Here is a 13453-nt window from a genome sequence, read left to right as displayed (position 1 = left end):
GAGAACTGAAGCATCATGACAGCCACAGCTGAAGCTCAGCTCTGCAGACCTCTAGCTGGCTGACGTTCCGTTTTCCAGACTGCCTCGTGCCTGAACTCTGAGCTGGGGAAGAGCCCATCAGCCATATTTTTACAAGGACTGAGCACTCCATATTCTCTGCCAGTATAGTCATATATTTTATCAAGTAATCAAGCTTGCCTTTTGTATCTCCACATTTTGAATGGAACTGACCTGCTCTCTCCACAATATGCCAGGAAAGTAGGCCTGTGTAAAGCATTAAGAGGAATTAATCTAAATAGGATCATTCATTTTGTACAAGTTTGCCTGTCAGCAAGATTTCTGATTGGTTGCCACAGGGAGAAAATGTGCAGAGTCCTATGTGATCTCAAATACAGCTGTTTTTTATGGTCTCACTTAACTAATGTTCTTATAATCAAGTACAGCTGTACATGGCCTAAGCAAAATAGTGTCGGCCACAAATACACTCTGGCTCTTGAGAAAGACACCTTTGTTTCACTGCATTCCCCATGAAGTCGTTATTAGCTCTCTGACCAGACAAATCAGTAAAGCTTTTTCCCTTACTGTGACACCTCAATTGTCATTTTAATTTCTTTGCGTTACACTAACTGCATTTTTAGTGTGCACATGTAGCATGAAATCAGTTGAAGTCCTTCTAGTATTAAAAAACAAAAAAACTGCTGGCTGTGACAATTCTAATGTAATTCTAATTATAAACCCTTTCTCTGGAGGTTAGAGGATTAGTAAAACTGCCTGGCATATTTCACAACATTTTAGTTCCTTTATGTGTGTTTGAAATGAGAACAATGTGATTCCTGTCAATTTACTTTTATTAAAGTACTTTTGTTTAGTTCATCTAAAGAGAAATTGAGAAGAAGTATCTACTAAAATATCACATGACTTCACAAATGCATTATAAATTGCTCCTGGGTAATGGCATATGAAAATGTGAAGACACAGAATACAAAAACACACAGGAGTGAATGGATCTGCCACTTCTCCCTGTACCCGTCCAATGTGAAGCAAGGCTGAAACATGTTTGTTCCTGTAAATGACCCGGAGGTCTTACAAGTAATCATATTAGAGGAGCATATGCTGCAAGATAATGTGTTTTATTTTTGCCTTTAAGTAAAAAGGATCTGAAATGAAACAATCTTCATTTTACATACTAATCAGCCCCCCCAAACTTGCAAACTAGAAATTCTGAGACATACTCATTACATGAGTAACTGGTTGGTTGCAAAGACTCAATTTTACAACAAACTGCTGCTGAGAATTCATATGTGCATCATGGGAAGTATTTTGAATTCTCTCTCCCAGTATATTGTTGAGACATACAGCACTGAGTGGCCTCTGAGGAGCCTGAACTGTCCAGCAAGTGTGCTGAAGACTCAGAAACCCCATGCTCCATCCTCAGAAGGTACAGTCCCACTTGAAATGGAAGTTCATCAATGATATTAATGATGTACTGAGCATCTATTGTTATACACTGCCTGGTAGGCTTCTTAGTGGCATTTATCTTACTTAGTCTCCCCAAAAAATCAGCAAAGGAAATACTCTCCTCTTTCATGGAGGGAAACTAAGGTTCAGAAGGGTGAAGTAGCTTTTGAATCACTTGACCTCGATGCATGAAGAAAAGTGAGGCTTCTAAACCTGACACAATCAAGTAACACTGGATAGATGACTCTGAAGCTCAAAGACAAATTAGCACTAGAGATACAAGTAAGGAAGTCATCATCTTCATTTTCTTTAAAAATAATATGAAATTTACCTTCTGGTAAAGGCAAAACTATAGGATAAGAAAAGAGATCTCTTGTTGCCAAGGACTGGAAGTGAAGTAGGAAACTGACAACAGAGGCTCAGCTTGAGGAAACTTTTTGGGATGATAGCAATATTCTTTATCTTGACTGAGGTGGTGGTAATAGGATTGTATGTTGAAATTCACAGAACTGAACACAAGAGATAGATATTACTATGTGTAAATATCACCTCAGTAAACTTGCCTTAAATAAATCTAGTGGAATGGTGGTCAAGTAACTTGGGAGAGAACATGCTAAATGAGATGAGAACAAGACGTGAAAAGAAACCAAGAACCCTGGGAAAGAACTACATATAGCTGAGTTGTGAATGAGCACTGAAAGGGGCCAAGAAATGGGAAACCAGGATGCTGTGATGTCGTGGACATCAACAGAAGATGGTATTGCAAAAAGGAGAGGGGTCAACAGAGGGAAAACGCTACAGAGTCCTAGATCACGTAGTTGTCCATTAGGAGAGCATTTCATGAGAGCATTTCACATGGTGTCAGATGAGAAGCCTAGTAATATTCAAATGGGTGAGAGGAGATCAAGATGGTGGAATAGATGGATGTGGAGCTCACCACTTCCCACAAATAGATCAAAATTACATGTGGAACAATTCTCACAGAATACCCACTGAATGCTGGCAGAAGAGTTGATAACAACCAAAACACAAGAAAAATTACCATGTAACTGGGTAAAGATAAAAGTTTTTTTAAAAATATAGCGTCTGTGCCTCTGGGAGGGAGCTGTGAAAGTGGAGGGGTTCCCCCACTCTGGGAGCCTCCTTCACAATGGGGAGAGATCAGTGGGAACAGACAGGGAGCTTCAGAGGAGAGTGCAGCAACTAGCTTGCAGGAGGCAGAATGGAGAGATACCAGCATACCTGGTTCTGACCACCTCCATGCTCTACCCTACACTCACTGCCGCGACTGTCCTCAGTGTGCACTGGCCATTATCCCCTTGATGGGGGGCATGATTGGTGTGGCAGTGACCAGAGCCTGCACTGGATGTTCAGCAGGACCTCCTCTTTGGCATCACAGCCTTGTTTGGCATCACAGACCCTTCTGCTCCCAGTTGTCGGAATAGATGCTCCCTGATCTATTTCTAAGCTGCTGGTTGGGGTAGATGGGATGGGAGCACGTATGCTGGTAGAGGAGCCAGTGAGTATTCCTCCACAGGAGGTGTCCATCAGCAAGAGCTCATCTGCTGGTGCGAGTGGGGGCTGGGTGCCAAAAGTCAGGCTTCAGTGGACACCTGATGAGAGGGGTGGGGTTGGCTGTACAGAGTCAGCCTGAAGGGGCTAGGGTGTGGCCCAGACCAAAACTGGGAGGAGTGTGCAAAATGGAGCCCAGGTCCACCACAGAAGCCCCATTGTTACCACACACATGTGAAGGAAGAGCCAGGGCCCCACCACAGCCGCCGCCTCCTCAGCAAGCTCACCGTGGGCAGGGCTCCACCTCTGCAACTACTGGGAACAAGAAAGCAGTTGCCCCAAACGTGGAGGCAGGGCTGAATCTGAGCCCTGTCTTGTGACTTTATGATGTTGGTGGATTTATGCTGTTAGTGCCTTTGTAAGTTCAGTGCCTGTGGGACATCCAAGAAGATTAATGTTCCTGTGGCTGTTCCTGTAAGTGAGGTGGGTCTGGAGTTGGCAGCTGTGGACACTGGGGCCATGTACCCAGGGAGGCCAGGCTGGGGCCTCTGGTAAATGTTTAGCTCCCGTGACATGTCCAGTTGAGTGACTATGTGACTGCTAGTACCTGGTACGCAGATCTGTGCCTATGCATCTGTGCTGGTGGCTTTCTGAGGGACATAGGGGCCAATTCCTTGGATTCCCATGGCTGAGGCGGGACTGATGGCAGTGCCAAGAATAGGGTATTTTGTGGGCCCACACAATGGGTGACAGACAACATCACAGACTCAGAAGGAAAGGATCACAGATGGCTTTTGGAAGGTAGGAAAGGCAAGGAAATATTCTCCTCTGAAACCTCTGCTAAAGCATTTGACTATGGATCACAACAAACAGGAAAATTCTAAAAGAAATGGGAATACCAGACTACCTTACCTGCCTCCTGAGAAACCTGTATGCAGGTCAAGAAGCAACAGAACTGGACATGAAACATTGGACTGGTTCAAACTTAGGAAAGGTCTATAACACAGCTGTTTATTGTAGTCCTGCTTCTTTAACTTCTATGCAGAGTACATTATGTGAAATGCCAGGCTGGATGAATCACAAGCTGGAATCAAGATTGTTGGAAGAAATAACAACCTCATATATGCAGATAATATCACCATAATGGCCAAAAAAAGCAAAGAGGAACTAAAGAGCCTCTTGATGAAGGTGAAAAGGGAGAGTGAAAAAGCTGGCTTAAAACTCAGCATTCAAAAAACTAAGATCATGGCATCTGTTCCCATCACTTCATAGCAAATAGAAGGGGGAAAAAATGGAAACAATGGCAGATTTTATCTTCTTGGGCTCTAAAATCACTGCATATGGTGACTACAGCCATGAAATTAAAAGACATTTCTCCTTGGAAGAAAAACTATTACAAATCTAGACAGCATATCAAAAACTAGAGATATCACTTGATGGACAAAGGTCTACATAGTCAAAGCTAAAGTTTTTTCAGTAGTCATGTACAGATTTGAGAACTGGATCATAAAGAAAGCTAAGCGCCAAAGTACTGATGCTTTCCAACTATGGGGCTGGAGAAGACTCTTGAGACTCCTTTGGACAGCAAGGAGATCAAAGCAGTCAGTCCTAAAGGAGATTAACCCTGAATATTCATTGGAAGAACTGATTCTGACGCTCCAATACTTTAGTCACCTGATGGGAAGAGCCGACTCACTGGAAAAGACCTGATGGGAAAGATTGAGGGCAAGATGGATGGCATTTTTAACAAACTCTGGAAGATAATGAAGGGCAGGGAAGCCGGCTACAGTTCCTGGGGTTGCAAAGAGTAGCAACTGAAGAACAACTAAACCACTTCAAGGGATCAGCCCTGCTGAAACTTTGTTGTTTAAACCACTAAGGAAGGAACTAAACAGATAGAGCAGTTGGGAGGATGAGAGGAGGCATTCAGTGGTCAGAGGTATTAGTGTAAGATTCCTGTAGTTGAGATTGTGTTGATGAGATTTAGGGTGTGGTCCTCAGAGTAGGATGGAGGTGAAAGTCATTTCACCCAAATAACTTATTTGGTTTTTTTTTTAATAATCCATATGGCATAAAATTCACCCTTTTAAAATGTACAATCCAGTGGTTTATATATATTCACAACACTGTGCAGCCATGACTACTATCCAGTTCTAGGATTAAATACATAGATCTGATGGACTAGTTTTGCCTTCATATACTATAGCACTTTAAAAAAATGCTCCATTTGCTTCTGCTGCAGCTCCTAGAGACTGAGAGGCATAAGGAAAATTTTCATGAGAAAATATTGAGTATGAAGAATTCTTCCGAATATATTTATTATACTTGATACACTTGGGCAAATGGAGACGTGCCTCCTGTGGATTCACCAGGTTTGTGATTGTGGTGCTATGAACCCTTTCAGTGGAAGGCAGAGGACAAAGTAGGAAGACACACCCTGGCTCCCTAGCAGAACTTCTCTTGAAGATCAGGGCCAGGAGACTGGGGGTTGGGGGAGTGTGGCCCTCAGCTTCAGCAGTCCCCAGGAATGCTAGGGCACAGCCCTTCTGCAGCAGGTCTTTGGGGACAGATAAACCCCTGACACCACACTCAGCGATGGGCCCGTCTCACCCTCCTGGTAGGAGTCCCAGTGGAGGTCACCTCTCTCATGCACTGCACCTGTTCCCTTCCAGGAGGACCATGGATGGACTAGTCTTCTCCCCCTTCCCTCCTGGGTGCGGGGGGCTCTCCTCCTCTGGGCAAGTGTTCTTTTGCTCCCAGAAGACTTCCTATAACTCATAAATTATTTAGAAGCAAATGTGACCTACCCTGAGCTGATTTGAGGTTGTTTATATTCTTTAACTCATTTGGTCTGTATATTCAAACATATCACAGTAGAAATTTTGCATTGGGTGTTAGGCAGTATATGATAATTGGCATGAAATTGCCTTTCTGAAAATCTTGAAAATTCTGCTCTTATGCACAGTAAATCTAGCCCCAAGAATTTTGGATAAGGAAGTGTGTTAAGTTGCTCATTCATGTTCAACTCTTCGTGACCCCATGGACTGTAGCCCACCGAGCTTCTTTGTCCATGGGATTCTCCAGGCAAGAATACTAGAGTGGGTTGCCATTCCCTTCTCCAGGGGATCCTCCTGACCCAGGGATCGAACCTGTGTCTCCTGCATTGCAGGCAGATTCTATACCATCTGAGTGGTCCACTTATTTTATAGCCACTGCTCACTGGGTAGTACTCACTACGTACAGGGCCTTACTCATTTCCATATTCCCTATGATGCTCTGCATGTCACAGGCCCTCACTGAGCCTGATTGAATGCCACTCTGACGTGTGCTCTCACTAGGCTAGGGATTGATGACATTTGTCTTAGCTTGGGCACTGAATTAACATCACCAGGCTTGAAAGTCACAGTACTGCTTACCAGGGAGAGACACTCTGCCAACTGTGGCTAACTGTGAGCACAGCAGGGCCCTGAGGAAGAAACGGTGGCCTCATGCCATTCTGGCTATTCATGGAAAGGGCCAGGTGTCACCAGAAGGTGGGAAAGCTCATTCGCCAAGGCCAGCTCATGCTACCTAGATGAACTATTCCTTGCCTCCATGATTCAAAAGAGAATAAACCGATTCTTCCTTGAGGCCACAAAATGGCATGAACAGGCTGTGTAGGTAGAAGCATTTCTTGTTTACCCTGAAACAGAGATTTGGGCTCTAGGGTAGAGATTGAAGCCTACAAAGCTGGAAATTGAAATGTCTGCTTAGTCCATAGAATGCCCTGCATCAAGGCTTTGGGGCCACCCCCTATGGACTCTCCATGTGTGACTTTAATGTGATATGATTATGAAACTATCTCTAGCTTCCCCTGCTCCCCAAATCAAAGCCACAATGAATAAAAGGACCCCATAATAATTTCTGTATATTTTGGTAACAAAGGAAATGACTGTTGATGATAATAAAAACTGCTATTCATAATTTCGCACCCTTTGTTGCCATTTATAAAAGAGACCTTTTATTGTAAGCTCATTAGTAGCTGAACTTTATTTTGTCAAAGGAAATGGAGTCAAGAGAGATTATGTTTCATCTTTAATATGGCCGTTCAACAACAGTGACACTATCCTGAGTTTCAGATGAATTTAATTGAAACATAATGAACAAAATTAGTTGTTTTATGCAATTAGAATCCTATTTAAATAGGTTAGGAAATGAATAGGATGAGAAATGTGTTTGACTGATTTTCCTCAAGATGGACTCTCTAGGCCTCCTCTGCCTCCTGGTTTTCTCTCCTCACTGAATAAGACACTAATATTTTTGGAATTCAAGTATAATTTTGACTTGCCAAGTTTTCCCCCCAGGCAATAGAAAGGGCAGTGGGAACCAGTCACAGAGAACTAAGGGAGAAAACATTCTTCTAGCTCAATGAGGAACAGTCCCTTGCACATCTGAACTCCCTTCCCTTCTGAGGTAAGAAAGAGGTTATTATTGAGCAGTGTCTAACCAAAGGTAAGGAGTGATGATATGAATACAGATCTTCCCTCTGCACCTTAATAACTTTGTGACTTGGTATGTATCTCTTGACATTTGGACCTCAGTTTCTCCATCAGTACAACGAGAATAATAAAATCCATTTTTTGAGACTGATGGTGGGACTTCCCTGGTAGGCGAGGGATGCAGGTGTGATCCCTGTTCGGGGAACTAAGATCGCGTGTGCCGTGGGGCAACTAAGCCTGAGCCGCAACTAGAGAGCTGCGCGCTCTAGAGCCTGCATGCCACAACTAGTGAGCCCATGGACTCACACATGGACTCTCCATGTGTGACAAGCCCTGGGGTTGCAACAGGACAGTCCACGCACCACAACGAGAAGCCCTGGCACCACCACAAAGAGCCTGCCTGCCACCGTGAAGACCCAACACAGCCAAAATTTTAAAAAATAATAATAATAAAAAGAGTGCTGCGAGTGTGGCGTAAATGTATATAAGGTATTTGGCATATTGCCCTGCTCAAAAAGTGGGAACTGCTGCTGCTATTACTGATCTTCTTTACCATCATCAACATCGTCATCTTCATCTTGATCGTCAGTCTTCCAGCTTCTGGGACCTTGATGTGTTGAAGACCATCAACACCTCTAATTCATATTGGTATACATAGGCTTTCCAGGTATTACCCTACTTAACTGGAAGAAAGAGATGAGATCACAAGGCTAATTCACTCAGGGGGGTGGAAGGGTTGGCACTCTTCTTGGGGGGAGTGACAGTAGCTGGTAAGTCTTGATATTGGGGAAGAGCAGCACAATGTGAAACCCCTGCAGAGGGTCACATAAAATTCTCATCAGTTCCCCCATCTGTGATGTGAGGGAATTAGGCCATCCCCATGGACCTTTCCAGCTCTGAAGTGCTTATGATTCTACAACTACTGCGGCTCTTCTGCCTAATGAAGCACATTCCAGTGAGCCAGCCGTTGCCAGGAAAGTGTTCCGACCTGCATCAGAGCTGCTGAAGCTTCCTGCTGAGTGTTCCCTTCCAGCATCACTGTTGACTCAATGCTAGAATGTGGCTTCCTGAGTAACAGCGGAGGTGAGAATAAAGACAAATGAGATTTGGCACAGCCTTGGTAAACAGAGCCTTCCCTGTATAGAACAGCTCTGACTGAGAGGAGACCAAGGAAAATTTAAAAAAAAAAAATTACTCATTTTGCCATGGTCTCATCAGCTTGAAGGTTTAAATGGATTCTCAGTGAAAAAAGTAAAATTGGTATTACTTTTAACTACAAGATGCTATTGCAATGTTCCAGTCTCCTACTATTTCTGAGAGTCCCAAGGGATATCTCAGATGCACTTGTAAATAAATCTTGGTGTCCCATGGTGACTGTCATTTGTTCTGTTTCTTCTCCTTAGGAATGTCAGTTCCTCAGGTGTCACTGCCTGCAGGTTTCTGTAGCTACTGATGATGCCGAAGCTGTCCCACATCATACCCAGAAAGCAGTGTGGACGCTGCCACTGTTGTAATGCTAAAGATGGATTGAGGTGCTGCTGGCCCCAGCACTGGCCGAATTTGGGGATCTCAGGGCCAGGACAGACACCGCCATTCTTAGCTGAGGGTGACTCCCACCAACACCCTGCTCCAGCCCTGCACTTCTCCAAAGCAGGAGGAACTGTCATCCTGCCCTTCATCCCTCCTTTTGTGGCTCTCTGGTCCCCAGAGTAGTGCAACTTCATGCTCTTAACCTCCCAAGGACACTGTTTCTATACACTGCCTTTTTGGGTTTTGTTTATAACAGTCCTTGCTCTCATGAGGGGCTAGGGTGCCACAAGGCTGGCTGTTGGAGACTCTGAAGGATGTGAAGAACAAAAATTCATTCATATTACTTCAGCACTGGTGGTCTTATTGCAGGGATAAGAAGATGCAAAACTCAGTCATGGGGCTGGGCCTCACAGGGCTCCAGGAAGAATCTGGCCTCATGGAAATGAATGTGACTGGCAACAGAAATGTTTTTCTTGGGACCTGATTATCGTATTGTGCCCCCACCCTCAGTTCAGTTTGCCTTCCTCACTTTTTCTCTCATCAGCAAGCAGCTCCCTGACCCTTCCTCTGCTGCCATTCTGTCTTTGCTGTTGGCCTGTGATTTTTATTAGCTTCTGCTCCCAATACCACTGATTCTCTGCAAGGGTCCAGACCAAAATCATTACTAGAAAATAAGTTTTATGAGGACATGGATTTTGGTTTTTTTTGTTTATCTCTAGTACTTAAAAAAGCAGCTCTACCACTTCATAAATGTGTAGCCTTGGGGCAACTTACTTAGGCATTCTGTGCCTTGCTTTTTTCTAACCTTCAAAATGTGGACAAAAATAGCAATGAATTTATTGGGTTGTTTTAAGAATTAAATAGATTAAATACTTGTAAAGTACTTGTATTAGTGTCTGGCACAGACTATGTTCAGTAGAAGCATTTGTTAAATAAATTTAAAAATAAGGCATCTACACACAGTTGGCACTCAGTGAGTATTTGATGAATAAACTAAGCACATTCCTTGAAGAATCAGATTGACTTAATTGCCCTTGTTCAAGTGCTCTTGTTCCAGGCTGGCTCATATAGTCCCTTAGCCTCTATTGACCACCTCTGGGTCAGCTTTGCCTTCCAAGCCATTTGCTGGGCCAGGAGTTTGGGTTCATGCTACCAACAAAATGATATATGTAGAAGGAACCCCTTAAAAAGGGTTTTGGAAGTGACAGATAGGCTGGGCATGCCTATCTGGTTCACTGTAAAGACTTTACCCTATAGTCAAAACTGTTCCTCCACTCAAATGGCTAAGTCTTACATATTCTTACTCTGGTGGCTCAGATGGTATAGAATCCACCAGTGATACAGAAGACCAGGGTTTGATCCCTGGGTCAGGAAGATCCCCAGGAGAAGGGAACAGCTAACCACTCTAGTATTCTTGCCTGGAGAATCCCTGGACAGAGGAGACTGGCAGGCTATAGTCTATGGGATCACAAACAGTTGGACAGGACTGAATGACTAAATGCACACACAATACACGTGCACCCAATTACTTCCTTCGGGCAACTCTTTCCCAGAAGGGTACTCCGTCTCCCTGGCTGAGATGCCCATGGTGCTCTCCTTGGCCTGCCAATGGGCTCTGTCTTCTCTTTCACTCAGTGCTGAATCGACCACTGAGCCTCTTGTGATATAGCTCCTTCCTTTTGTCTGTCATTCTTTAAACTTCTTTAGCTCAGGGACCTTCAGGGTCTAGAAGAGAGACCTCTTCTACTGTGCACTACTGTGCATTCATATGCATATACGTGCATTTTGATGCCAAGATGCTCCCTCTCTGATCCAAAGGAACTTGGATTTTATATTTTCCAGCTTGGAAGCCACCTGAGAGCTGGAGATAACATTTGTGGGGCTGCCAATCAGATAATGAGCAGAGCGCTTTATTATTCTTGCCCTCTGGCTCCTAAGAGAGCTGAGTTCCACAAGAGGTCCTAAGTTATCAGGGAGGAAGTTTTTCAATTTAATTTTTTCAGGGAGTTGAGTCCCTGAAGTCTCACAAGCTGAAATGGAGCACTGGAGGGAGCTGGCAAGGGAGTCTCCATTATGTGACTGGGCAGGACAGGTAATGAGAGCAGAAGTGAGCTCTACAGAGGGCCACAGGGAGGAGCGGAAGGGAAGAAGCTATTAGCTTTGACTGTGGCATCCTGGAATGACTGCTATCTGGATGGCTAAATTGTTACTTTCTGGAAATTGGCATTTAATCATCTATGACTTGAAGCTTAGGGGACCCCACCAGACCACTTCCAGGTCCCTTAGGGCAATGGTTCCCCATCAATCTACATGCCAGTATCATCTAGGGGGTTATTTTATTTTATTTTATTTTATTTTTTAGGGGGTTATTTTAAAATAGATACTTGGTTCACACTCCAAACCTTACATGCAAATCATAATCTCCTGGAGTTGGGGTCCAGGAATCTTCTGATTCTTTAATCTACCACAGCTGGTCCCACTGTAGACCATCATGGGCCAATCTGGGAACTTTGCAGAAAATGGATATTGACACTTGGAAAAAGCATGGACCAAAGGAAAAGCATCAGCTATGGTAGTCCAAGACTTGGGATAAGTCATTCAATCCCTATGAGCTTTACTTTCCTCTGTTGTCAAATGAGAATAGTAACACTTGCCTTGTCTATTTCACAGAGTTGTGAGGGCAGATAAATACATGGAAGAGAACTGAAAAACAGAATCCAAATCTATGGCATAAAGCTCATAAAGTTACTTGTGTGCTCTTGATAAATTTGTGATGAATCCTATGAAACAAATAATCCTGTGAGAATGCCTCCTCTGATCCTGCCCCATGTACAAAAAAAATGCATAAGCAAGACAAGTTTAGTTACACTATGCTTCTCTGATCCCACCATTAAGAAGCAGTTACCTCTAAGATGAAGATGGAAGAAATGAACATATACTTTTACCTCTATCCTAACCCTAAAGCTTACTAAAATTATGATAAAATGTTTTTCTTTAGTGACAAAAAATAATAATGACAAAGAAGTTGAGAGAGAAAATAATATTAAAAATAGACACTAGAAAGCCAAGGGATGGCCAAATATTTGGTAGATTTGAAGGAGCTGAGTCCTAAGCTGGCAGTAGGGGAAAGCCAAGAAGAAATGCAACTTAACACATAGAATCTTTCTATTCCCACAAGGCTCAGAAAGGAATGATTCCATGTACATCTAAAAGTAGGGATGTGGGTGGAGTAAAAATAGAAAAATTGTTTAAGTAAAAATTAAGAAGGCAATGAACACTCCTGAATTCTCCTCAAAGACTCAGAAACTGCTGATTCCATGTTTGCGTAGAAGTATAAGTGAAGGCAGAACTAAAAATAGGATAACTGCTCAGAGATTAAGGAGACCCTTTTCCAGTTTCTTACAGACAGACAGTCTCGTTTCTGCTCCAAGGAAAGATTGGAAATATGATTTCTGAAGAGCATAAAACAGAACGGTGGGCTAGAGGACAAGAGGCATTACTGAGAACAGAAACATGTTGGAAACAAGGGGATTAAGTAGAAGTGATAAACTGACTAAGACTCTGCCTTATTCCTTCACTTAGTTCTCAACATGCCGGAAATTCAACTTAAGTTCTACAGCCATGAGAGTAAACTGTAACCCAACAGAAGAGAGCTCAAGATTAAGACACTGGAGACTTCTCCCCAAATGGCCAAGACATTTAACCCAACAGGAAAGCCCAGAGTTGCCAATCCCTTCCCTGGTACACTCAGCTTTCAAACTGTTTTTTGTTTTCTGTGTGTGTGTGCACACATGTGTGTGTGAGGGAACACCAGAGCATGCCTATCTGGTTCACTGTAAGGACAAAATGTGGCCCACTGGAGGAGGGAATGGCAAACGACCCCAGGATAGTTGCTGCTAGAACCACGTGCACTGTATCAATAGGTCAAAAGATATTACACTGAAAGATGAGTTCCCCAGGTTGGAGGGTGTCTAATATGCTACTGGGGAAGAGTGGAGGGCAGTCCATGAATCAAAATAAATTGGACATGATCAAGCAAGAAATAGCAAGAGCAAACATAAAAATCTTAGAATCAGTGAACTAAAATGGTTGGGAATGGGTGAATTCAGATAACCGTTATATAATTAAAATGACCATTAAATCTACTACTGAGGGCAAAAACCCCATAGAAGAAATGAAGTAGCCCTCATAATCAACAAGAGTCCAAAATGCAGTACTTGGGTGCAACCTCAAAAATGACAGAATGATCTTGGTCCATTTCCAAGGCAAACCATTCAACCCCATGTAATTCAAGTCTGTGCTCCAACCACTGACGCCAAAGAAGCTGAAGTTGAACGGTTCTATGAAGACCTACAAGACCTTCTAAAATTAACACCAAAAAAGACATCCTTTTCATCATAGGGGATTGGAATGCAGAAGTAGGAAGTCAAGAGATACCTGGAGTAACAGGCAAGTTTGGCCTTGGAATACAAAAT

The 13453-nt window shown here is 43.3% G+C and overlaps 1 protein-coding gene across 1 annotated transcript in view; it reads left to right on the top strand.

Annotated features, from left to right (window-relative positions):
* The first annotated feature begins 1698 nt into the window (after positions 1 to 1698).
* LOC128052047 (cyclic AMP-dependent transcription factor ATF-6 alpha-like) overlaps positions 1699 to 13453 on the top strand; it is a 136023-nt gene continuing 124268 nt past the window's right edge. Inside the window, 3 exon segments of the mRNA XM_052644517.1 lie at positions 1699 to 1740; positions 3382 to 3444; positions 8852 to 8958. Coding sequence (XP_052500477.1) covers positions 1699 to 1740; positions 3382 to 3444; positions 8852 to 8958 — 212 coding nt within the window.

The sequence above is a fragment of the Budorcas taxicolor genome, chromosome 8 (genome assembly GCF_023091745.1).
Source record: "Budorcas taxicolor isolate Tak-1 chromosome 8, Takin1.1, whole genome shotgun sequence".
Classification (NCBI taxonomy): domain Eukaryota; kingdom Metazoa; phylum Chordata; class Mammalia; order Artiodactyla; family Bovidae; genus Budorcas; species Budorcas taxicolor.
Note: the sequence above shows the minus strand (reverse complement) of the source record. Positions and strands in the feature narration are given on the sequence as shown.